The sequence below is a fragment of the Phalaenopsis equestris genome, unplaced genomic scaffold, assembly GCF_001263595.1.
Source record: "Phalaenopsis equestris unplaced genomic scaffold, ASM126359v1 Scaffold000803, whole genome shotgun sequence".
Taxonomy (NCBI): Eukaryota; Viridiplantae; Streptophyta; class Magnoliopsida; order Asparagales; family Orchidaceae; genus Phalaenopsis; species Phalaenopsis equestris.
The window spans coordinates 696028-723384 of NW_018165243.1; the positions used below are offsets into that span (position 1 = coordinate 696028).

At 34.4% G+C, this 27357-nt stretch overlaps 2 protein-coding genes across 6 annotated transcripts in view; one reads left to right on the forward strand and one right to left on the reverse strand.

Moving 5' to 3' along the window:
- The first annotated feature begins 312 nt into the window (after nucleotides 1–312).
- Nucleotides 313–24464, forward strand: LOC110031345 (uncharacterized protein At5g08430-like). 4 transcript variants are annotated; one of them, XM_020734506.1, is made up of 14 exons: nucleotides 313–766; nucleotides 2866–2945; nucleotides 3077–3264; nucleotides 3415–4300; nucleotides 4395–4516; nucleotides 4677–4736; nucleotides 9255–9305; nucleotides 19635–19705; nucleotides 19857–19969; nucleotides 22553–22612; nucleotides 22941–23006; nucleotides 23111–23182; nucleotides 23268–23339; nucleotides 23972–24464. In XM_020734506.1, the coding sequence occupies exons 1-14, from the start codon at nucleotides 669–671 to the stop codon at nucleotides 24286–24288; spliced, it is 2256 nt and encodes a 751-aa protein (XP_020590165.1). In that variant the 5' UTR covers nucleotides 313–668; the 3' UTR covers nucleotides 24289–24464. The 4 variants fall into 4 exon arrangements, with proteins under 4 accessions (XP_020590165.1, XP_020590167.1, XP_020590166.1 ...); XM_020734508.1 differs by lacking the exon at nucleotides 23268–23339; XM_020734507.1 differs by lacking the exon at nucleotides 22553–22612.
- Nucleotides 24465–25369: 905 nt separating this feature from the next.
- Nucleotides 25370–27357, reverse strand: part of LOC110031344 (serine/threonine-protein phosphatase PP1) — a 28855-nt gene continuing 26867 nt past the window's right edge. Inside the window, exon 4 of one of the 2 annotated variants that reach the window (XM_020734505.1) lies at nucleotides 25370–25785. The gene's annotated coding sequence lies outside the window, so the exon portion shown is untranslated. Of the gene's footprint in view, nucleotides 25797–27357 lie in introns of both variants that reach the window. The other variant, XM_020734504.1, reaches the window with a different exon arrangement.

The window sequence follows — 27357 nt, forward strand, 5'->3', positions numbered from 1 at the left end:
TATTATTATATTTTTAAAAGAAGGAATCATGAACCTAATTAAAATTACTTTTAACTAAAACAATTATATATATATATATATAGATTCAAATGAGTATTTAAATTTTCATACAAAAATTTAATAAATAGTTTTATAATTTTAATCGGAGCTATTAATTTATTAATTATAAATTCTAAATCCTAAATTATCTTAAATATTGTTTCCCCTCCAATTTGCCTAAATTTCTCTCTTATGAACAACAAACGAATTTGATTGAACATAGATGCATAAATTCACATTGTAACAATCTTTATTTACGGATTCGAAGGAACATGTTGTGGCTAATTCATCGAGTGCATTGGTTCTTTTACAGCCCTAAGACGGCAAAAAAGGCTCGATCCACTCCACGTTCATCTCGGCGCCAATTTTCTTCCAATCGCGGCACTCGTATTGCGATGAACGGTTCACCCGTCGGCGTACAGTCTTCCTTCCTTCAGTCGATGGAGCCACCCTACTGCTCCTCGGAGCCGCGAGGCGAGCGCCGAAGGAGTTCCGACTCCTGCGAAAACCCCCACCATTTGTCCCGAGGAGCTTGAGGTGTCGTCGTTGGTCTTCCTGGAGGACTTTGAATCGGGAAAGAAGGGCCGTTTCTTCGCGTTGGCCTCAGGGCGCTCCCCAAGGGATACGGAATGGGGAGGAGGAAGAAGGTAATTGACAAGGACGATCTCTCAGAGGATTACTGCTTCGTTTGCAAAGATGGAGGCGAGATCCGTGTTTGCGATTTCAAGTGAGTTATCTTTCTGAATCATCGTTCTTTGACTGTCGTTTGGCTGCATTTTTGGCTGATGAATTGATTGGCTTGCTGATGCGTAAGTGTAGGGTTTTGTTTGGCTCTGTCGATGTTCCAAATTCTGTGCGTATTAGCTATTTGTTACATTGAGTGCTATAGAAGATGCAATTGTTGACTTCTTTCCTTGGTGCATGCAGTCCCTGTGCAAATTTCTATGGTGTTTCTGTATCTCACCTTGGCAAAGTATAGTGCATTGCTTTGCCGCTTGTTTCATGATTTAATTTGATTAGTGTTCTTTGCATATCGCTTAGGGGCCATTTGGCTTAAATCCTGAAAACTATTTGGCACGGTAGATGTTAAATTGGTTAAATCCTAGTAAATTTTGTTAGATATTTTGGAATTTAGGCTGTTTGACATAGCTTTTTGTTTCTATTTGTTGTCCTTCCTTTAATTTAGAAAAAAAAAATTTTTGATTAGAATTTTTGTAATTCTTTTTGTTAACCAATAGAGTTGTTTTGAAAGGCACTCTAAACAACTTTTTGATTTTGTTAATTATTTTCAAAACATTGACGTTGGCTGCCTGACCGCATGCACCATGTTGGCCAACCTTGCACTAGCCATTGTCCAATCGTATGTATGTCCTATCTTGCGGCCCATCTATTCAACCATATGCCCACTGCCAAGCAACCCGGCGCCAACCATAGAGTCATCTCCATTTAGTCCACCAACACCTCTGGTCATGGTGTTACTATCCTTAGTGAAGCCATTAAGTAAAGAAGAATAGGTTGATTTGTTTATTTTGTTTTTTTTTATATTGATATGAAATAACAAGTTTGGTTTCTTAAATATGGCACAAGCGGTTTTATGTTTTGGTTTGGAAGAGGACAGTGGTGTTATGATTGGGTGTGTTGGTGAACTATAAGAAAACTTCATCTTTTTTTTGGCTTGGGGAGGTTGGGTCACTGAGATTAATTTTTTGAAAATAATTAAAACACCTGATAGTTTTTTGATTATTTTTAAAAGCAACTTATTTTATTTTCAAGTATTAAAAAATACTTATAAAACATTAGTCAATTGTGTTTTTCTATGTTAGGATGTTTCTCAGAAGTGGTATTTCAGAGCCTAACTCGATTGTTTTAACAAGTAGGAGGCAAGTGCGAGCTAGGTTACTACCCCTTAAGTGATGTTTTGTATATAATTGGGATATGGTTAATGATGATAATGATTTTATTATCCTTACAATTGCTAGCTAATGATTATGTGTTACTTAATCTTCTATGAATCTTATTGCAAATTGGTGTTCTCATATTCAATAGTTTGATGTTCTTTTGATCATCTAGAAAAAAAATTTAAATAGTCTACTTTATTCCAAAATAATTTTTGCATTTTTGTTGTTATTGATAGTTTCTTACATTGAATTGTTAACCTTTAGCTAAATTACTCTACTCATCATTTCTTCATGATAGTTGCTATTTTTGTTATCCATCCATTTTTTTATTTGAAAGCCGTCAAGCTTGTTTTATTTATTGATATAAAAAATGTAGAATTTCAAGTAGCTAGTCAAAATCTTGGCCATTTAAAGATGAATTTTTTTAATTATCTTTGCTCGTGTGGTCTACTCTTTACAATTTACTGTATTAGTACATTTCTTGGGGCTCATTCATTTTCTATTGTGGTTAATGCTTTGACTCCAGTATGAATTTTACTGAAATGGATATGGTGCAAACAATATTGTATGCTTGCATGCTTTTGTTTTCTTAGCTTTAATTTAACTGAAATTATTTCGAAGTAATTGGTTACCTAGCTTCTAAGCTTGTTCATGATTATTTCATTTTTCTTACGAGTAAAATGCCAAAATAGTTCCCAAACTATTTAGATTGAGGCATTTTTTCCAAGTTTATAGAAGGGCTAAATGAGTCCCCAAACTACTTTAATAAGTCATAAAATAGTTCTCACTAAGAACTATTTCAACCCATATTAAAAGCGTAAAGGGACTAAATTGACATTTTTGCAAAATCTGGGGCTAAAATGACTTCCTGCAAAGAGTTAATGGACTATTTCGACATTTCTGATTATGCTATTTTTTGTGCCATCAGAGCTTGCCTTAAATCCTATCATCCACAATGTGTGAACAAGGATGAATCTTTTCTCGAGTCAGATGAGCAATGGACTTGTGGCAAGTATTTGTCATATCTCTTCTTAACCTTCATCTTTTCTACTTAATTATTTGATTTTCTACAGTTTACCTTATGTACATTCTCTGGATCTTATATGATTCTCATGATTTATTTCTTTTTTATTTGATAGATTGGCATTTATGCTACAATTGCCGCAAAAATTCGACATTCAAATGCTTTTGCTGTCCATACTCCTCTTGTCGAACATGTTTCGGAGTATCTGAGTTTGTTAAAGTAAAAGGATCAAAAGGCTTCTGTTTTGAATGCTTAAGGCTTGCAAAATTAATTGAAGAAAATGTTGATGTTGATTCTGATGGGGTACCTTCACATTGAGCCTTTTATGGGCCTTTTGTTTTCACTGCATTTATTTGTGTATCTAGGTTTAGGTTTTACATAAATTAAACATAAAGGGAATATAGTTGATTTTCAATTAATTTTGGCATTTTTAAACTCTATGATATGTTACAGGATGCAGTGGACTTTGATGACACAGAGACATTTGAATTTCTTTTCAAAGACTACTGGTGGATAGTTAAGGAAAAAGAAAAACTGACATTGGCTAATCTACAAGCAGCTGATGATCTTCGCAAGAGGGGAGAGAACTTCAAGAATTTGTCTGATTTAGATGAAAACTTTGAAGATCAGGATGAAGTTGAAGGGTCGGATGATGGCTTTGGTGATGGAGTTATGGCCTTTAAGAATTTTATGAGTAAACAAAATAGGATGAGAATGGTTAAAGAGAAATACAAGTCAAAGAAGAAGACGTATATTGGCTGGGCATCGAAGGAACTTATTGAGTTTCTTACATCTCTTGGAAAGGATACACGGCAACCTCTAGGTCAGCATGATGTGTATGAGATTGTAAAAGATTATATCCAATCAAACAATCTTCTACGCCATGATAAAAAAAAGAAGAGGCATGTATTTTGTGATGCAAGGTTGCTATCTCTTTTTAGGAGAAAGAAGGTTAATTTTTTCAAAGTATACAGTTTGTTGGAGAAACACTTTGCTGAGAACGATGATTCTGATGATGAATCATTTAGTTTGGATGAAAATGATCATGCAAAGTCCTTCAAGAAGCAAAGAATGGATAGATCTCCTTCCAAACGAAGGACAGAGAGAGGTCACTTCGTAGAACATACATTGCAGCCTCCCAAAAAATGCTTTGCTGCAGTAACTGAAGCTAATATCAAGTTAATCTATCTTAAGCGTTCCCTGATTGTGGAGCTAATGAAAGACGCAAATACATTTGAAACGAAGGTTGTGGGCTGCTTTGTAAGGAGAAAAAGTGATCCGAAAGACAACTATGGACAAGGCCCTCTTTTAAAAATGTACCAGCTTAATCAAATCACTGGTAAAGCATCAAAACATTTGATTTTCTTGATTTATTTCACGTATCAAATTATATTTTTTTTTGTGTAAAAAGACTTTTTGTTGGCTCTCTGCAGGTGTGAAAAAGGAGTCAGAAGAGTACAAATTAGGAGATATTTATACAAACATCGTCCTATGTGTTTCCAACTATTGTAAGGTTGTCCAAATATCTATGCTATCAGATGATAACTTTGAGGAGGTAAAGAGGTTGTTATATACCAAATATGTGGAGTATTATATGTTCTATGTGATATGTTATGCTTGTTCTATCTTTAGTCCTCTTGAATATAAAACATGCGTAATTTTTTTAAATAAATTAGTGTGACTGAGTTCCATTCTTGAATTTATTTTTTTTGTAGGAGGAATGTGAGGATCTGCGACAACTTGTGAAGGAAGGTCTCTTCAAGAGTCCTAGCGTTGTATGTTGATATTTTGTTTATGCTATCTTTATATCAACTTGCGACCATAATTTATAATTTATTGTTGTGTAGAACTGGCACATTTCCAAATTGCTAGTCTGAAATGTATTGATTGGTTTTCAATTTGGGTTAATTGGTCAGGTTCTGGTTTGACCTGAAATTTATTTGATTATTTTGTCAATTACATAGCCTAAATACTTGACCTAAATGTGACTAAATAGAGACCTGATTAACTTGGCCAAGGCTCTTTTTAACTCAATAGGGGATGGGAGGCTCATAAGGTTCAGGGTTAACGACTCTTTCTCATAGTGAACAAAGCCAAAATTGAGATAGAAGAAGAGGAAGAGAGGTTCGGTAGTCTTCTCTTCGTCTTTGACAACTACCTAAGATGGAGTTAGTGCCAACACGTCTATCTCCCTTATCTAGGAAGTAAGGATTAAGCATGTTCTTCTTATGCTTGATGCTCTAGTTTAGGTTGGTCTCCTTATACAGAGGATGAGGCAACCCCACAAACCATTATGTGTTTAATTATTGCTGTCAGTGGCTTGAACAGTTCTCAGCCATGAAGACAGTTTTGATCCCCATGAAGTTGATGTCCTCCAGTATGTTAGCTTTGATTTGAATTGTTGTATCTAGGCTCCAACAGATCTTTGATGATGATCAAGGTGACATGAGAATTCTTGTTATGCTTAAATGGTAAAGCTCTCCTTATATTTTCATTTTATTTTTATATTGGGATGATTCTTTGGGCTATCGTTTGATACGAATATTGGCTAGTGGAAGTCTAGATTGCTTTTGTTTGTAAGGCCTATTTTCTCAATGGTAGATCTTTGGATAGGACACCCTAATGTCACCATGAGGCTTTAAGCTTGTATTTTTTGCTTGTTGGGACAACCCAATGATGAATCTCTTATAATAGTTTTCAAATGTCATGTTAGCTTAAATCACTGAGTAATGAGGTTCATTTGTAAACTTTTACAATTGATGCTATTTTTGCATTGGGGAGGACAAACTTTTGAGGTGGGGTTCTTCTGTTTTTGATTTGAAGGATATATATTTCTCTGTTGATTGCTTTCTGATTTTCTTTCTATGGGCTTTTTTGACAACATGCAAGCTTTTTTAGATTTTGGAGAGGGTTGATATTTTTTTTAGCCAAAGATTTGGTATTTCCCAAAAGTATGTCTTGAGTTTGGTACTCGACTATTTCGCTTGATTCTCTATAGTGTGTCAAAATTGTTGCTAGTCAGAGCCATCAGCATTGTTTCAATATTAGAAGTGAAATCTGCCTACTCATTTGCAATAGTTGGGGTAATTTTTTTATTATTATAATGTTGACTTAATTTATGCTTAACCAAGCGGTTTCTTGTTTAGATCAAATGATTATGCCTTTGATTGAGTTATTAAAAGATTCATTATTTTGTTGAGCTATTTTATTTAAAAATTATAATTAGAATTTCTTGAGCTGCTGTATTTAGTAAATGGAGTAGAGCTGAGCAAATTATAGAAATCGAGTAAAACAAATGCCAAAAAGCTAAAAAGCATTCAATGACGAAGCAAAACAATATTCTATGTGCTTTTAGTAGGTGCAGTGGCCTTCTCTACTGTGCACAAGTAGCTTTCTAGATAGGGTGTGCAGGAATTGTCTCCAAGGACCCCTTCTTTTATCGTAACAAATTTTACAGTTTGTTCCTACGCAGATACCTGCAGGTCTATGCTACCTACTTGTTTATAGAGTGGATGCATGGAAAATGTGATACCTCAGAAGGTCATGAAGGCATTACAACAAAAGACATCAAGACATCCACATCCATACGAAATTAGCTGGGTAAAGAAGGGAGTTGAAGTCCTTGTGATGGGCTTGTGCAAAGCAATATCTATAGGCAAGAATTTTGTGTGGGAAGTCATGTGTGACGTCATATATATGGATGTGTGCCATATAATCCTTGAAAAACTGGCAATTTGTTATGGGGATGGCCTTGCAAATGCCCTAGAAATATTTGAATGGAAGTGCAAGAAGATCAAACTCCTTCCTACACTTCCTTCCAGCAAATAGGTTGATGTCGAGAAGTCCGCTTACATCACTAACCAATTGATGTCAGCTTGTAGGGTCGAAACCATGACCTTTGTGTTACTTGTTGCAGAAGCAAACTCTAATCATCAAGATATGGAACCTATTATAGAAAATTTATTACATCAGTTTATGGATGTTTCTTTTTAAAAACTTCCAAACAAATTACCTCCTATACTTGCAATCCAACATCAAATAGATTTGGTTCTAGACGCTAATCTACCCCAACTTGCCCATTATTGATTGAACACGAAAGAATAGTCTATACTCCAAAAAATTGTGGATGACTCGTTGCAAGCAAAAAAAAACAAAAAAAAAAAAAGAAAAAAGAAAAAGAAGAAACACTCATTTAGTATAGTCTAATCCAATGTGTGATTCCTGCATTGATCATTCCAAAAAAAGATGGTACTTGGGACATGTTTATAGATAGTCGTGCTATCAAAATCACCATTAAGTTCAGGTTACCTATGCCACAAATGAAAGATCTATTGGAAAAACTAGTCGGGGCCTCAATCTTCTCCAAATTGCATCTTCGGAGCAGCTATCACCATATTCATATCTGACTAGGCAAAGAGTGGAAGATGGCATTCCGGACGCGAGAAGGGTTATAAGAATGGCTAGTTATGGCGTTTGTGCTCTGTACCACTCCTAACACCTTCATGCGACTAATGAGATTTAAATCCTTTCGTAGCCAATTTTGTGTCATTTATTTCGTTGATATGTTGGTCTATATTACATGTCTAGAAGATCTTGTTCACCGCCTCAAAAAAATGCTTTCTATTTTAAGAGAAAATTAGCTATTTTTAAATATGCCGAAGTATGAATTTGCTGTCCACGAAATTCATTTCTTCGGTTTCATCATTGGTGAAACCGCAGTAAAGATTACATTATTGCCAACGCCTACAGCAACCAATAAGGTTCTAAACTTCCACAGCTTCGCCAATTTTTCTAGGCGGTTTATCAATATTTTAGCACCATTACCACATCCATAATCAAATGCTTGAAGGCATGTTTCAGTTGGGGGCCGGAACAACATGCGCACTTTCTGCAACTAAGAAAGGTACTTAAATCCAATCCGGTATTCCTAACTTTGAAAAACCATTTCATGTAAAAATTGACTTCTCAATTATGAGAATAGGAGCCGTCTTCATACATGAGATTTAACTAGTGGAGTTCTTTGGTAAGAAAATGAGTGCAAAAAGACATATGATTGACATATGAGCAGGAGTTATATGCAATTATACGAGCTTTAAGACTGACCATTACCCAATGCAGCAAGAATTTATACTATTCAATGACCATCAGCCCCTTCAGTTTTTGCAATCCCAATGTAATCTCGATTGAATGCATCTGCAGTGGGTCTTTTTCTTGCAAAAATTCAATTTTGCAAGAAACATCAGGCAGGAATTTAAAATTGAGTGGCCTACGCTCTAAGCCACTGAGCTAGTCTCTTGGTTGCTGTACAAACTAGCATTATTGGTATGGAGCTACTTCGCTAGATGTATGCATATGGCAAGATCTTTGCTTTCCCCTGGAACCAATGTATAAATCACTCACCAATTGCAAATTACTCTTTATAGCAAGGATACCTCTTTAAGAGGAATCAGTTATGCATTCTGAAATCCTTCCTTCATCAACAAATCTTCAAAAAATGTCATAGTGGGGGACTAAGTCCACATATAATTAGGGATAAAACATTTTAGCTTGTGAAAATCAGATTCTTTTGGCTAAAACTGAGAAGAGATATATGGCGATTTGCAAAAAAATGCACAATCTGCTAGAGGTTCAAAAGAACATACCAAAACAAAGGTTTATACTCCCTTCTCCCAATCCCTAATTCCATTGGGAAAGATATAAGCGATGATTTTGTATTGGGGTTACCGAGGACAACATGCTGAGTTGATTCTATAATGGTCGCAATTGATAGATTTAGTAAAATGGCACTCTTCTTTTCTTGATAATAAACCATCTAATTTGTTGATGAAACTGAGAAGAGTGGCTCGTTTTCTTCGTTCCGTGTTTCTGTGCATCAGAAAGTTATAGATGCTCTCCTCTGTGATTTGATAAATTGTAATAGTAATAATATAATAATTTTAACTATTACAATATGAAAGTTTATAGTTATATGCCAGTAAAAATCTAATTTTAGGAATTCCTTGCATATCAGCGCGCATTTTCATATTTACATGCTTACCACATGATATAACTATTGGTTTACCATCCTATTTTTCTAAATATATCGCAATTATTAGATGCTAAGGTGATATATTAGTGAATGTTTTGTAAAATTAGCTGGTATTCTGGTAATTTTAAAGAATTGAATAACATAAGTAAATAATAGAGTTTATAGTGGTCTACTTGTAAAAATCTCTTTATTTTATTTTATCAATCATTATGTCCAAGTAATTTCAATTGCAAATTTTCAGATTCGATGCCTCTTTTGTTGACAGGATGAGCTCAAGGAAAAGATCAGAACTGTTCATGAGGATATGGTGAAGCATGTTTGTCTCTAGACCTTATTCCAACAATGTTCTTTGATTTAATCATTATTGTTGCGCTCCTGATTTCTCTCTACAAACAAACAACACTTTGTTATCAATATTTTTTTTTGTTGGCCTTCTTTTTGTTCTTAAATACTAAGCCTTATGAATATCAAAGTTACGAAGAATAATTGGGTTTCAATGAGTTACATCATAACTACATGCCTGCATTCAGACTGATTCCGGGTCCTTATGCATAGGAAGGGAGTGTTACCTGGCTAGTGAAGTAGCCCTAGAACAACTTTTGGGGGTGCAGACACAATTTTGGGTTACAACACTATTTGGCCTAACAAGCACGGACCAAATTTAATTTATATTGGAAATAAGCCTGAGGCTCAGTGCAAGTACATCATGAATGTGAATATTGGATAAAAATAGGCAAATAGATTGTTTGATGTATACGCACACAAGTATCTTATATTAGTTCAAATGTAATATTATTTTATTTTAGGAAGAATCACATATAGACCACTTAATTTTTATGTATGTACATATCTAACACCAAAACTTCAATCTTTACACATACGCCATCTTGGCTATGCATGAACCTTTTTAAGAGTTAAAAAAGTGGCACTTTTTAAAAATCATTTAACAGATTTGGGTTATATAAATGTAAAATGTAACTTTTAGATGTTAGATATGTAATACATAGGAATTGCGTGTTATTTATGCAAATGCCCCTATATTTTATCCTACTGAGAAGGCGAAGGATGCATGCTAACACGAGCATGGCTCAAGAGGGCCGTGCCTTGCATACTGTTTACATCCAACCTATGTAGTATGTTCTTATAAGGGTTTAAAAGACTACAGTTGTATTAGAAATTATCCCATTCAATGCATGGGCAAGTTATTATTACGAAACGCAAAACCATCACATATAATCAGTAGGATAAAAAGAAAGAGAGAGCTAATTTTTTTACCGAAGAAAAGTCATGCCAGCTTAATTTGATTAGAAAAGTGAGAATATTTCTCTTATATTACAGCTGCTTTTGCAAATCTATTTGAGTTAATAACTTGTGAAAGAAATAATGTTCTTATCAAGAGTATGAAAAACATTCATATCATGGAGGTTTTGTACATTTTCTTTTCCCTTTACGTCTCACTTTTCTATCAAGTGTATAGAGATAATTCATTTTGCATGAGACTACATGCAGTCTGCAAAATTGTAAACAAACTAAACTGGAAATGGAATGTTCTGATTGATTCATATTTTTAACTGCTAATTCTTAGGTAATACTTCTTACTTTAACAGTCATGGCATGAACAAAACAGTTGTTAATATTCAAATCAAGTTATGAATGAGAAAGGTAGGGTGTAGATGCTGTAAAATGATATTTAAAGTCATGTTGTCAATTGCTGTCTCATTTGCAGCTGCCAAGAATCTCGAACATATAGTAGATAAAGAGTTCTGAAGCACGTCTGATTGTTTCACATGTAAGAACTGTTTTTTATGTGAAGGACATGTCATTTTTCAAGTTGGGTATTCAAATAATCCGTGAGCTTAATCTATTGAAGGGCACCAAAGCCCTGAATTTACCATGGTTTCTTCTGACTATTTGACGGGATTATATTATTAACCTTTGTTCTAGAAAGATTTTAGGAGTTTTGTTGTTGCTTGTCCATCCAATTGAAGAAGAAAGGAGCAAGGAAGGTGACGTGTAATAACTGAAATATAAAATAAAATAAAATAAAGAGAAAATGAATTTTAGTGATTCTGTGTTGATTCGAATTAAACGTCGCCTCAATAGTTTCTTATTAAGAGATGGGCACCTCATTCAAACCAAAATGACAGTAGAAACGAAACAAAAGACAACACGAGAGAAGTGATGAGTGGGAAGGAAGAAGGGGAACCTTAAGCCACCCGTGTGAGTGCTAGTGCGCTCGGGAAGAAGGAAGACGCAACTGAAGTCACGTGTTCTGTTTGAAGGGGAGGTGATGCCCTATGTGCAAGGCTGCCTACTGGCTGTGGGTTCTCCTGTGGCTGTTGATCCAGGGAGACGACATCGAAGAAGCGAAGTGGTAGATGCTGTTGGTAGGAGGGACAGTTTAGGGCATGCAAGAGTTAAAGCTAATGAGGAGGATTTGTTTGCAGGTGACAAGCTAGTGAGGCTTAACGTGCAGGAGACGAGTTCAGTGTGACTTCTAGTAGGAGGAGGTGTGCCACTTGTGAGAAAATCCTAGTTGAGCAGCCTAGGGAGGAGGAATAAGCGTATTGTGACCTTGAAGTGAATTATATGTGCTTTCTGTGTAAAGGTGGAGAGGGAAGAAGTTCTCTACGTACCGGATAGAAGTGTCAAACGATCCATGTACAAGGGGAAGAACTCATGCCTTTGTGTGCATCAAGAAGTAGCATGCGGGAGGTGCGACTAAACAATGGAAGGAAGAACTCATGCCTTTGTGTGCATCAAGAAGTAGCATGCGGGAGGTGCCACTAAACAATGGAAGGAAGAGCAAGGGTTTATATATTTTTTTATTATATAAGTTATTTTAATTAAATAGTTAAATGTTATTCAAATTCTATGAATTAAAGTAATTTTAATTTGACAAACAGTTGAATTAAAGAAAGGAGATCAAGTTTGGTGATTGTGCAAATGAAGAGAAAGTAGAGAAATGTTAGTGTTTTATTTCTATAAGTATTTTGTTTAAATTAATGTTAAATAATATTAGTATTAATCGCAATGATTAGATTTAAAATTGAAGGATTGATATCTTAATTAAAATAATATGATAAGTTAATGATTAAAAATTAATAATTAGTTGAAGTATAATTAAGTAGTGCGATAAAAATGTATTAGCATGAATATTTTCTATTTTATATGTGTTAATTTGAAAGAGGTTTTAGAAGTTAAGGACAAGAAAATCGTCTAGGATCGAGATTAGTACTTTTTTTTTCAAGTTATAATAGCTTTTATTTCTTCTAAATCAAATTTATTGATTATTATCAAAAACCTGATTGCACTACTGTATTATGATTTAAATGATCTTTTAGATGTTGGTTATATTATTGTGATGAATATAAATTTTTAGAAATACTAATTTATGCATTATGTAAATGTAAAATTAAATAAAAAGAACATATGAATGATATGAACTATATAATATGCTTGCATGTGCATAGGTTGACTATGATGGAGTTTACTTCTTTATGGTACTATCGAAAGAACGTTACGGTACTCGTGCATATAACTAGAAAATGATATTGATATTAAAATATCTTAAATGATTAAATTTTTATACGTTGCTCTTGTGATGACTATACAGTCATAAAATGATAGACATGTTATTGATATTATAAAATATATTGAATGTTATGAACTATCATGAATGACATATCCAAAAAAGTAAATTGTATAATATTTTTATATTAATTTATAATATTTCTAACTAGCATACATATCATTCCTTTTTCATTATATTACTGTAGTTTAGAAGTAGATATACTCTTTGGCTTTTGTAGCTCATTTTTGTTTTAAATTAATCATTCAGGGCTAATTATTTGATTAAAAGATGAATAATAGAGCAAAAAATTTATAGAAGACACGAATAATTAGAAATTAGGTAAATTTAATTGTATTACTTTAATTTTTTAGTTAGTCTTTCATTTTATATGGATTATAAATTATTAGTTATAGAAATTTATTTATTGTTCGACCGTCTTTTTTTGCCTTAGTTAACTCTAAGCCTCGGCCAGGTCGTGACAAAAGTGGTACCTAAGAAATGTTTATGATTAAATAATTTAATCTTGATGAAGAAGCCCAAGTTTAGTTTTGATAGATTCAGTGTTGACACTTCTTAAAGTTCTGAAGTTACTTGTGTTACTATAGTCACTTGTGTTAAATGTGATAAACAATATAAAGTTGAATGTTTGATGAGCTCATATGCATGTTACGGGTGTCGTTTACCTTGTCACATGGTTTGACATTGCCCTTCACTTGATCAGAAAATCTCATAAAAGTATAAATCAGTTGGAGCTCTTTCACAAAAAACTGTAGATGGTTAGAGAATGATAGAGTTTAGAGCTTCAGCTCCTACTCAAGATCAACGAAGATAACTTATTCAACCTCGAGTTTATTTTCTGTAGAGAGCGTGAAAAACCTATTGTTGATGTTGATGCTACTAGGAATTGATGAGTGTTATGTTTATCGCATGTTATAAGAGTGTCATTCTAGTATATTATTTTGAAGATATGTCTTGTTATTTTTATGTTATATTGCTTTAGATGTGATGTGATCATGTTTCAATTGTTGGGGGAAAGTTATCTTGTAATAAACCATTGTTTATCGTATTCATGTTTCTTCTCCTTGAATGAGATTTAAACTTCTTCTTGAAATTTTTTCGATAACATAGATTTTTCTTGCATGATAAGAAGTGATTTGATACTTCAGGTATGAATCATGTTTATATATTTTAAATGTTGAAATTAATAATTGCTTTAACAGTTTCCTATTAAGAGAGAGACACCTCATTCGAACCAAAATGACAACATAAACAAAATTGAACGCAGAATGAGAGAAGTGAAGAGCAAGGAGAAGGAAGAAGAAGAGGTTTACACCATCTGTGTGAGTGTTAGTGTGCTTGGGAAGAAGGGAGATGAAGCCAAAGTCACGTGTTCTGTGTGAAGGGGAAGAGAAGCCCTATGTGCGGGGTTGCTGGCTGTGGGTTCTCCTGTGGGTGTCGATCCAGGGAGACGACATCAAAGAAGTGAAGAGGCAGATGCTGATGGTAGGAGGGACAATATAGGGAAAACAAGATTTGAAGATAAGGAGAAGGATTTGTTGTAGTTGACAAGCTAGTGAGTTGTTGTGTGCAGGAGACGAGTTTAGTGTGACTTTAAGTTGGAGGGGGGGTGTCACCTGCGAGAAAATACTAGTCGAGCAATTTAGGGAGGAGGAATTAGTGTATCATGACCTTGGAAGTGAATTGCAAGTGCCTAATGTGTGAATTTGGAGAGGAAATAAGCTCTCTGCGTGCATGAGAGAAGCGTCTAGTGGCTGTGGTGCGAAAGGAGAAACTCGTGCCCTTGTGTGTTCGAAGCAGTAGCGTGTGAAATTGGTTTGCGTGCGGGAGGTGCAACTAAATAGTGGAAGGAAGAGTAAGGGTTTATATTTTTTTATTATATAAGCTATTTTATTTAATTATTTAATTATTATTCAAATTATATGAATTAAATTTAGTAATTTTAATTTGACAAATAGAATTAAAGATGAAATGAAATTTATTTTATTGATTGTGCAAAATAAGAGAAAGTGGAGAAAAGTTAGTCTTTTATTTCTAATAGTATTTTGTTTAAACTAATGTTATATAATATTAGGATTAATTGCAATGATTAAATTTAAAATTGAAAGATTGAAATCTTAATTAAAATTTAATTAATTATTAAATTTTAATAAAATAATGTGATAAAAATTAGTAGCATGAATTTTGCATATTTTATAGGTGTTAATTTGAAAGAGGTGATAGAAGTTGAGAGTAAGAAAATCGTCTAGAATCGATGTGAGAACTCTTACATTTAAATTATAATAGTTTTTTATTTCTTTTAAATTGAATTTATTGATTGTTACTGAAACTTGTTACACTATTGTACTTTAATTTAAATGTTGTTTTAGATGTTGACCATATCATCATGATGAATATACATTTTTAAAAATACTATTGTTATGTATTATGTAAATGTAGAATTGAATGAAAAGAGCATATGAAGGATAAGAACTATAGTATGTTTGTATGTGCATGTTTAATTATGATGGAGCTCACCGTTTTATGGTACTAGATAGTAACGCTAAGATATTCTTACTCATAAATAAAAAAAAGATATTGATATTGAAGTATTTTAAATGATACAATTTTTAGATAGTGGTTCTGTGATGATTGTGCATATATAAGATTTTATAGACATATTATTTATACAATAAAACACATTAACTGTTATGAACTATCGTGAACAACATATCTAAAAAAGTAAATTGTCTAATATTTTTGTATTGAGTTATAGTATTTCTGACTAACATGCATATCATTTCATGTTCATTACGTTACTGTAGTTTAGAAGTAGATGCGCTCACTGATTTTTTTATTTCATTGATGTTTTAAATTAGTATTTCAGGGCTAATTTTTTAATTAAAATATGAATAATAGAAGGAATATTTATAGAATACACGGACAATAAAAAATGGGGTAAATTTTATTATATTACTTTAATTTATTTTCTTTAGTGATTCTTTTTTTTTTTCATTTGGATTATATTTGCTTGTTATAGAAAATCTAATTTTACTGTCTGATTGTTTATTCTCGTCTTAGTTATTCTAAGTTCAAGGCTGGGTCGTGACAACATGTATGCATACTAGCGGATTGAGGAGTTTGCTTCACCCCCCAAAGAAGTCTAAAGGCTACTATCTAAATGACCCATCTTGCATGATATATAGTTCATCTCAAACATGACATTGTTAAAATTGCTTGTGTATTGAAATTTAGTCATTTAAAGTGAGGTGATCAAAATATAGGTTACAAGGTTGCTTGAGAATGGGCTGATCCAACCATTAGTTCTTTTTATAGTGTAACCATTATGATGGTTCCTTAGAAAGACAATGCGTAAGGGTTATGTGTCGATGATTATGTCCTTAGCAAAATAAAGCTAAACCTCTATCGTGCATTACAACTTGTCGAACCAACTCAAGCTCACCATCTTCTTCTTCAAATTCGATATAAAGTTTGGTCATCATCAAACATATATCAATGAGCAAGGTATTTGGAAGATGCATTCAAGATGAGCAAGAGTTGTATGAATGGTTGGGCATGCCATTTGAACGGTTCATCAACCTTGTCCTTTGAACACTATCATGAGACTTATGAACATTGTTATTTGATTGTACCTCTATGACTTCGTTATCATTTATCTTTGCGATATCATGATCGTGAATGAGTCGTGGGAGGAGCTTCTGGAGCTTCTGGAGCTTCTGTAGAACATGTTGAACTTTCTACAACAACGCTATCTTCACCTCATAAAGAAGTTCAAGTTTACAGAGAAATTCCCCCTCTACATAGAATTTGAGTTGAAGATCAAGACCGATCACTCTAAGTTGAAGACAAGTAACTTAGGTTGTACAATGATAGATGTTCATGGGAGCTTGTCAGTACGACCACATGTTCCCTCATCAATCTTTAGTATGTGTGCCTTTTTCATATGTTGTCACTCAGATATTAAGATACTACTTCCAATGAAGAAGAATACAAGCAAGGCTCTAAACTTGCCTTACCAAATTTTTGAAAACCATTCAAATTGTAAGCTGGTATAAGTGGATATTCAACGAGGGTACTTTTAGTGATGGATGGGAAACCTATTGTATAATTGTTAATGATGCTTTAAGATGCACTAAAGAATTAACCCAATGATAGCAGAGTTAATCCAAATCATAATAGGACAAAAATATTATTGTTGAAATTCAAATAGATTACGACGACTTTTCAAAACAGAAAATAAACGACAACAAACATAAAATGACACCCTAGGATGATGGTGAAGGAAATAAGTGGCGGCTGGCTAGCGGGGAGATATGTTGGTAGGGAGCTGGCTGGATGTTAGCCTATGGGGCGGTTGTAGCAGGAAGGGTAGGAGGGGGTGCGATTATAGCATGGAAAAGAAAGGTAGGGCTATGCGGCTATAATAAGGTGTGGGTAGGATGTCTAGTGGCCGAGAAGAGTATGAGAATGACAACAAGCAGTAACGAAAATAGTTATGGTAATATGCAACTGTGGTTGGACAACAACAATGAGGAAGGGCTTGTGGAGAGTGAGCGGAGCAACAAGTGGTAGGGAGAAGGGATGAGGGGGACACGGGGGGGGGGGGGGGGGGGGGCTGGTAGTGGATTGGACAACAAAAGTAGGGAGTAGGTCTTGGGGCGGGCTGCTGGAAGCAAGGAGGTGGAAGTGCGGGTGTTGGTTGGCAACAGGGAAGAGGGCAATGTGGAGAGTTGGGAAAGATAACTATCCTCGTAGGAGCCAGTTACAACTGGAGCACCCATTAAGTTCTTAGAGAAGATCACCACCTCGGACGAGTTACAGCCGAGACATCTTTTTGCATTCAGATATAGTTCTAGATGGGAAAACAACCACCGATAACAAGTTGGACAAAATTCTCAAAACACAAAAAACTAAACTGTAAAACCTGGTAATAACATATTTTTATAATAAACTAAGATAACTAGGAGAGGGGAGGTGGCGGCGAGGGGACTTTGCCTAATTAGGGTCAGTCGGTTTAGTGTTCCCGCCGAAGGCCAACCGGTTTAGCCGCTGAACCAGCAGCCCCTTGCTGAACCCAAAGCCCGTTTTAGACCTCCTGCAGACCCGCGTTATGATTTAAGTGGATATTCAAGGTCCGTTTGAGACAGCTTATTTACGCGTATTGCGTTTTCAAATCGTTGACTGATTGTTTGGTAATTACGTTCGGTGGGTGGATCTGGAAACACGGGAGAGACGAGAGTTATTTTCGAAGGATCACGACCACGGGATTGACCCCACGACCCGCATTCCTTTACAGATTATTACCCCGCTGTCTTTTCGATCTCGATCTCAAGTCCCTCTCCTTACCCTAGCTCTGCGATCGATCTCCCTCACCCGTGCCTCTCTCGCCCTTAACATTGCCTTTCTCCTCTCCCTTCTCACTTGGTGCTCTGGTTACTTTTCTCTGCAAGTTCCTGCGATTTTTGGCTCTGTGTAATCATGCGGTTGTCGATGGAATCGTGACTTTCCTGATGCAATTTTTGGCTCTACGTGTTGGAATTTTTTGCGGCATTTTATATATTGGTGCTCGAGATTTTTTCCTCACGAGATTTTTGACTTTCCTCATGCAATTTTCAGTCTGTTTGAGATTTGTGATTTGTCTTTTGTGGAATTATGGATGGATTTTGAGCTGTTGATCTGATAAGCTGAGGGAACTTCATATGGTACTTTATCCTTGATGTTAGCAAGCTTCCATCTTCTATATGAATTGGAATCTATATATATCTTTTTTGAATTATCGGGCTTCTTAAGTAGCTGCTGCGGAGATCTTGTAGTTGGTGGCCTTTGCAAAGGTTTCTGATATAATTGCGTCTGAATATTATCATTTTTTTAAATGTAATTTAATATATTTTTTAGCATACACTTGATACTGTTATATGAGGTGTGTTTTTTGTTCTACTGTTTTGAAGTGATTTTTTGCTTCTTAAGTATCAAATATATTGTTATGATAGTTCCGTTGCAAACAACGTTTCTGCATAGGAGCAGAATGATCATTTATCCACGATCAGCTGCAAATCAACTATTTTCCAACTGCATAAACCAAACAGTCAACCAGCTTATCCGGATCAGCTGCTGATCAGCAGCTTATCTGAATTAGTCGTGTATCAGCAGATTGTCAATAAACTGCAATTGCCCCAAACAGACCCTAAATGAGGGCAGTTTTGAATTTGGATAGATATTTAATGATATTTTAAGATGCACTAAAGAATTAACCCAATGATAAACCCAATTAAGTAGGCGGCGGCAGCCCTCCAACTCTAATTAGGGCAAGTTGGTTTGGCCTCCCCGCTGAACTGGCAACCCTTGCTGAACCCAAACCCCGGTTCAGCCCCCCGGCAGCCTGCCATCATGATGTAAGTGGATATTCAATGAGGGTGGTTCTAATGATGGATGGGAAACCTATTGCATGCCCGGGAATGATTTTTTAAGATGCACTAAAGAATTAACTCAATGATCAAGAGTTGTCGCTATATCAAGCAAAGAAACATTGATATGCCACCTCTAATGATCAAAATCCGTAATTTATGTTCGAAAAATTCACAAATACCACTCAATTGCAAGAGAAAAACAACAAAATTCTTATGTGCCAGTGCTGCAACGAAAAAGAAAGTATAAATGATATTTCAAAGCCCTTTTGGTTGATGAGGGTGTGGGAAGGAAGAATCTTAGCAATTCTAAAGCTTCAAAGGAACCTTTCCTCACTCGCACTGTATTGATGAGATTATATTTGCTGTTGGAATCCATAATTTATTGGAGTCAATTCAGAAGCTTATTTTTTTTTTCTTCTGTAGAACTAAATCACTGTTCTTTTAGGTATTATTATTAGAAAGGGGGTAAAATGAGAAGACAAATTCTGCTTTTCATACAGCTTTTTCCATATTTTTGCAGATGCATTTTAGTGGTGCTTGATAGTTGACTCCTTTTATTGACTGCAATGATCTAGTTGGCTGATTATTCAGTAATTTATGTGTTTATTTTGATTTTGCTGTGCTATAAATGTCTTTTAATTTTCAGTCGGTAAAAAAAGAGCTCCTGAAACTGGAGAAACTAATTGAACGGGCAAATGAGAAAGGTTGGCGCAAAGAATATCCTTTTATTTTTAGCATTTTGTGTGCAAATGCTTATGATTTCAGTCTCTCTCTCTCTCTCTCTCTCTCTCTCTGGTAATGGCTTGTATCATAAAGCTCTGCCACGAAGTATCTAAATGAGGCATGGTTTTACCTTAATTGGGAGCACATTATTTGATTACATAGAGAGGAAAAAGCTGCTCAGCAAACCAGAGGAAATAACGCGCCTCATAAAGGAACTGCCCGAGGTCGCTGTTGACATAGAGGCTGAGGCTACTGAAGGTAGACCATTGCATTTCCATAGAGAAGACATAAAAGTTTATCATGGCTTTTTCCATGACTAAATTTATGAGATTTTGGATATTTTAAAATATTCAAACTTCCTTTTTTATTTTTGAATCTGCAGGAGTTCTTTATATCTCTTACTCTTGGAGTTTCTTGTTTTTCAAATTATGATTTGTACTTGAAACTGCTTACAAATTAAGGAAGATTTGAGTGCTGAAATCATTCACCATCAATATTATTACAATATTATAGGAGGTTATAGATCCAACAACAAAAAACAAGGTGCAGTAGTCCATTAATATGTATCCTTCCAATGCTCATTGCAATGATTGTTGAACTGAATTTGTATATAGTCCAATAAATTTTATGGCATAAAATCTAATGGGCTGAGTCGACACTTTGTCATAGTGAACCTATTCTGTAATATTTAAAATACTTGAGAAAACAAACTTATTCATACAAGAGCATTATCATAGACATGTTTTACCCAAAATAACTACCAAAAAATAAAATATAATTGTAAATATATAAGGAGACGGAAGAGAGAAAAATTCACAATTAAAGCACTTAAATGTCCATAAAATATCATCTGATAAAGGGGATTACTCTGGATCATCCGATGAAGTGATTTGGATTTATGCAGTATTTACGGAGGATGCCACTCCCAAAATCTATAAATAGAGTCTCACTCCATTCATTAAAGGGGTCATGGACCTAGACGATCGAGACCGAGACCAGGAACTGAATGAGGAGGAAATTTTCAAAGTTTCTCCAAACCGATGACCCGACGAATACTTCATTTCTCTATAGCTGTCGACCATCATCGACAACCGTCTACCATCCGCCATCCGCCATCCGCCATCCGCCATCAATCATTGTCGGTTGCCATCTGCTTGTCACCTTTGATGGACCTTGCGAAGTAATGACGTACATTGCAACGAAGCGCCTTGCTGAGTTACGACGTACATGGCAGAGTAACGATATACTTTACGAAGTAACAAAACACCCTACAAAATAACACAGTGTTCTAAATACCCTCCAACTATGTACCCTGCATTTTCACGGACTCCCGACCGTTTGTATAACGAAGCTTTCTGCGAATGGCATTGTAGGTCTGAATTGCTCCGCACCTTTCTTCGAGTAGTTTTTTCTTCGCCAAATTGCCCGAGGCTTATGCCTTTTTTCAATCCAATCGTATACGTTATGCCGTGCTACGCCCTGTACTCTTTTTTCTTTTAGCTGTTTGGCAAGCTGCTGTCAGTTTTGGAAAGGTAGCAGACGAGAGAGACGGTCTACGTTCATAAAGCGATGTGAATCTATCCATTCGGGTAAGAATGAGTCAAGACAGAGACAGAAAAGAGGAAAGCAAGAAGCGAAGGCGATAGTTCTCTTCTGAAAGAGAGGTCCAAGCTTATGGGACACTGTAACTTGGTCTTATAGGCCCTAGTATTGTGGACTTCCTTGTCTTCTTTTAGATGTCCAAAATTTCTTTGCAAAAAAGAGGAAGAGAACAATAGGCTTCGCTTCGTAGACTGGTTCCCCATTAGAGAAATTTTGTAACCCTTTCCTGGTTATGCGATAAGGGTTCATATTTGTATTCACAAACTTTTAGTGGAGCATTTTGGTTGGGCTAAGCCTCTTTTATTTTTTCCCTTTCTGGGGTTTTCCACGTAAAAATTTATGGCATCTCTTCTTATTATTTTTATCACCCGTGTGTGTGTTGGATTATTTACGACGCTGAGATGCTTAGCTATTACTCTACCAGTGCGAATTTTCTAGATTGCAACAAGATTCATGAAATAAAGTCAAATAAAATATGTTGAAATATTACATTAATTTTAGAAATGCCATGGATGTCCGGTAACATGTTGAATATTAACACTAATATCAGTATTACCTTGCGTGCATGTGTCTGTCTGTGTGTGTGTGTGCGTGTTGGAAACTTAATAAACATTTTTCACTATGGGTTAAGGGTATAAATGAGCTCAGATTGATCGAGTGTGTTTGGCTCATTCCATTTTGAACAAATGAATCAAATAAATGGATAATGAGTTGAACACAATAGGATCATTCTACTTGTCCAAAGTATTTCAATTGGGCAATCAAACAGGAAGTATCACAAGGTATATTTGCAAATTTCAGAGTACTAATAGGTTATGTATCTTTGTTTTTATTTCCATGATAGATAACATAAAATCAGAAGGAATGCTTTGATGCAAGAGAAGCAAAGAAATAAATGATAGCGGGGTTAATAGTCCCCTCATTTAGCTATGATATTATCCTGACAGAAATACCTTGGATATTCTGTGATTATTTATAACGTTTATGTTGTCAAAAATTGTTTTTCCAAATCTGAAAATATCATCGATTCAGACCCATTGGTTTTAATTCCTTTCTGGCATCTATTGATGTGATTCATCTTATGTCCTTAAATGAATACAATCAATTTTCTTGCATGTTTCAGAGTCCTCTAAATTTTGGTATAGAAATTCTGACTTAACAGAAAGTTTGGCTTAGCTTTTGTTATGTAATAATTTCAAAATTTTAATAGTTTTAAAAAGATTTTCTTGATGACTTCAGGTGCTAATTCTAATGTCCCAGCAAAGGATGTTACAAATCTTAATAAGGCGGAAGCACAAGGTACTTGTCAAAAAATACTTCTATGAGTTTCATTCTCACTAATTGTTATGCTATTGTAATTTGTAATTTTAGCATCTATTTGATTCTATTGTGTCATTAAAATGAGAAAATTACCTCTTTTAGGTATTTCATTAAAGGTTTATTCCTTTTGTAAGTTTTATTTCAAACAACTATGGAAAGTAGCATGAGATTATTTTATGTCAGTGGTTCCCATACCTTGGCTGAAATCTCTTATTTTATGGCGATTTGTTTTTAGGACAAAGCACATTGTGACTTTCTTTATTAGTTCTGGTTTATGAAATTGAAAATGTTTTCTTATTGGCCTCAGGTGTCATTCCGAGTCTTAAATCAAGCTTTATAACCACTACCAAGCAGATTATTTTTGAAGAAAAAAGTGAAGACTTTTTATTTCAATTTTACTTGAATCTTACATTTACTGTAGCTTTATCACAGATTTTTTATTTTATTAATGCTGAAAATGTTTGCTTAATGCTCTAGATTTTGTTCTAAGGACTTCACTAGGGGATGCAGCCTATCCTGATTTGATGGTCACCAAAGAAAAACATGAAGGTTCTTAATTTTTAGTTGAATCCTCAACTCTGTCCTGTTTTTCTACATATTCTAAATTGCAGCAGTATTTTTCATAATGCATTAGATGCTGATCCAAGCTTTTCACCAATGCATACCACTAATTATGACAAGATAATTGCTGGAGAAAAATTTGAAGGTTCTAATTTTCATTTACTCCGAGTTCTTTTTAATGGCTTCCAGAGCTTTGGCTATTTTTTACTTAGTGAGTCATTTGCAAAAATAAGTGAAAAGTAAAACAAAAAAGAAAATATTTAGAATATTAAGAATTATTATAATAAATAGTGTGTATAATATGCAATTTCAGTGGACGTGATATTAATAATTGTTAGTCAATATTACTAGAAGGCAAAGTGATGCCTGAGTTATAAATTTAACTAACATGGATTTTGAAGAGGTGAATGAGAATATAATTGTTAGAATTAAGGTTAGAAGTTGCGTAGAAGTATTATGTGGAATATAATATAGGCTTAAAGGTAAATTTTATAAGATTACAAGCATGTTAATTTTATTTTATGAAGTTGACCGTGACAAAAATAATGCTAAGATGAATTCATATATTTATCAGAACTAAATAAAGAAATGATTATATTAGAAGGATAATATAAATAACATCCATTGACTCTAAAATAGTGAAATCTCGACTCACATCCAATTTGATTGGGAACTTCAATTTTGGTCTAGGCAACTTGTACCTTATGCGTGCCAATTCAAGCCAGGATTTTGAAGCTTAAGCTGATTTGGAATTTCCTTTGATTCTTCTTGTCGCAGGAAATGGTAACAGTGATTCAAAAGTGAAGACTACTGATCAGGCAGTCATTGAAATTGATGATGAAGAGGAAGCTGTTATTGAGCTGGATGTGGGTCATGGAAACCAAGTAGCAGAGAAGGGAGGGAGTGTGAAGAAGAAGATTTGGAATTATTTGGATCCATCTGGGAATGTGCAGGGGCCCTTCTCCATAAGAACACTAGAGTATTGGATGGAAGAAGGATTCTTTGATGAGGACTTCAGGATATGGAAAGCTTCACAATCTCAAGAGGAAGCCATTCCATTGGGCGTTGCTCTTGGTTTATTGCAAGCACCTTAGGAGTTGTATTCCTGTTCTGCCTCTCAGCTGAGGATAGCTATTGACAGTTTGAATTTGACTTGAGAATTTTTTTATATATTATTATTTTTTTTCACAGCAGATATGTGAAGATTTATCTCTGTTGTATAGTTTCTTTTGTAGTTTTCAGGTAATAAGAGTGGCTTTCTTCGGGTTAATGTAAGTGTGTTGTGTTGTGTTTGATTACATGCTTTTGGTTCACCAAATGTTTGTATGGTTCTGCTCTTGAATGCAGAATTTATGGCATAACTTCTTTTTTCTTTTGCTGTTAGATGCTTTTACTTTTTAAGGACAAGTATATCTGCATATTTTATTTATGATAAAATAAGTGCAATTTAAAGTTAAATATTTAAAGTCTATAATGTTTTGGTCAAAGGTTCCTTGTTTTTGTTTGTTGCGTTATTTTGCATCTTATATAAGTCCTGTGGGTGGCAGAAATTGTTATGTGTAATCATTTTAAATTCATTATCATTTGGTTGACTTCTTTTTTTATTGTATTTACAAAAACTATTGAGAATTTGATAAATTTGAAAAATAGGGGTCGGAAGTTTTATCAAGAGTGAGGATTTGAAAAATGGATTGATGTAATTTAGCAAGTTCCTCTTTTAGTGATTGACCCTTTTCATTTTGGGTTTACAGTTTTAGCTATTTAAAGTTCATACAAAACATATATGCCATATAACCTTATTTATTTTTTATGTGCTTATTTTATTACAAAAGTATGGTCGTGCGAGACATTTTTTTCACATAATGATAAATTTTTTGACGGGCATATCCCAAAATCTCTTTTTATTGTATTATTATAATGAGACATCCAACACAAAATAAATGGGGATTTAAAATGATTGCAAGAACTAATCAAAATCAGAGATGTATAAACATATACTGTTTTGCAGACATTTTCAAATAGCTGCCATTTTCTCCTTGTTGTAACAAGTTTTTATCAAATTTTGTTTTACTTTTGAAAAAAACAGCGATCTAAAACTTTCAAAAAGGATTATAAATATATATATATATATATATATAATTATCCCAACAAATAATTGCAGCACCATGAACAGCCTTGTTAGCAATCATCACCACCCTTAAAATTAAAACATAATGGAAACCCATACATGATACATTGTCTTGCCAAAAGTAGACTAGGCTCCATCAAAGTTGAGTTAAACATGCAACAAATTAGTCACACAGAATGGCACGGTTTGAATCCTAAACCTTTACATGGGATCATTGCATGTACAACTAAATGGTTTTTATGATAGAATGAAAATGAATCCAAGAAAAAAAAAAAAAAAGGGAAAAATAAATCTGGCATCTGCCATTCTGAAGGGTTTGGGTTTATCCATCCATACATTATCCCTAATTACTTTGCATTATAGATTATTCCGGCTCTATAATTTGAAGCAACCGAAATATTTTTCCTCGATCATCAAACAATTCTTTTGATGCAGCACTTTAACAGTTCAGGTTTTAGAATCGCTGCAACAGACCTTAGAGATTAACAAAATAAGACACAATCATCATGCAGAGAACAGTACATATGAAAAACATCAATAGTAATATCATAGTTACAAAAGCAACATTTTCTGCTCACCTGTGTTATAGTTGAAGATAGACTACTGAATGAAATTTGTAAAACACAAATAAGTGATGAAAACAAAATGTTAATGATTAACCTCATAATAATGGTTAAAAGTGTGTCTATAATAATGGTTAAAACTTTAAAATCCACAGTGAAAGTTTTTGGCTGGTGTTACTTGGCATCCTCGACAAATCATCCTATGTGCCAATAACATCAATATAGCCTGAATTGGGAGGTTCTAACTTTATTTTAAACTTTTATATGCATTGATGCAACCGAGAAAATTTCTGCTAAAAATTTTAACTTAGCATTTACCTTAATCATATGACATCATGTCTTTCATAATGTTTGTCCAATTCAAAACTCTCTTTTCCATAGTGATCATCACTACCAAAGCGAAGCCCATGATGGTAGACAAAGGATATTCTAATTTTAGAAGATCAATTTGAGAATTTACCCTCAAAATTCTGAATTTGGAATGAAGCAAACCCACCTCCTAACTTTATTCCAGCTATATCCCATAAGTATATTGATCAATTCTCAATGGATGATCATCTCGATTATCCTAAAATGAATGAAACATCATATCATCCACCTTCCTCAAGAAGACCTAATGGTTGTGGTCCACCCATTAGCTCATTGGATGAAAAATATAACCCTTAAACTTTCATGGAAAAAATAAATGCCTGTTTCCAACTACATTAACCTCTTCAATGAACTCATAATTTGTTGTGATATCATAGTGAGCCCTAAGACGACAATTTTTACCCTTGAGGATACAGTTCATCATGCTCTCTAAAGGTAACGGATACTTGAAAATCCATTCCAATAAAAATTAAATTGTTCATAACAAAAGCCAACCCAATCTTGTATCATCCACTGCTAAGCGATCCATTCTCAACGGATGATTATCATGATTATCCTAAAATGGATGAAGCATCATATCATCCACCTCCCTCAGGTAGACCAAATGGCTGTGTTTCACACATGAGCTCATAGGATAAAAATAAAATAAAAATAAAAATAAATAAATTAATAGATAAATAAAAATAATTAAAAAATGGAAAACATATAGTTGGAACATCGAGTTGCAAATACACTAGAATCACAACTTAATATATAGCAAGTTAGACCGCGCATTCAAAGCATCTGCACAAGAGTCCAAATATAGATTCAAGGAACAAATTATAAATGATAATATGGTGGATGATCAAGTTGAGCTAACCCCTATGAGAACTAGGGCTGTCAAAACGGCTCGTTGTTCGCGAACAGCTCGTGTTCGGCTCGTTAAGAAGCTTGTGTTAGGCTCGTTAATTTCGTTCGATAAGTTAACGAGCCGAACACGAACTATGATGTGTTCGTTAGTGTTCGGCTCGTTTTGGCTCGAAATACTACTCATCAAGTTTATATATATAAATAAATAAATAAATAAATAAATAAATAAATATATATATATATATATATATATA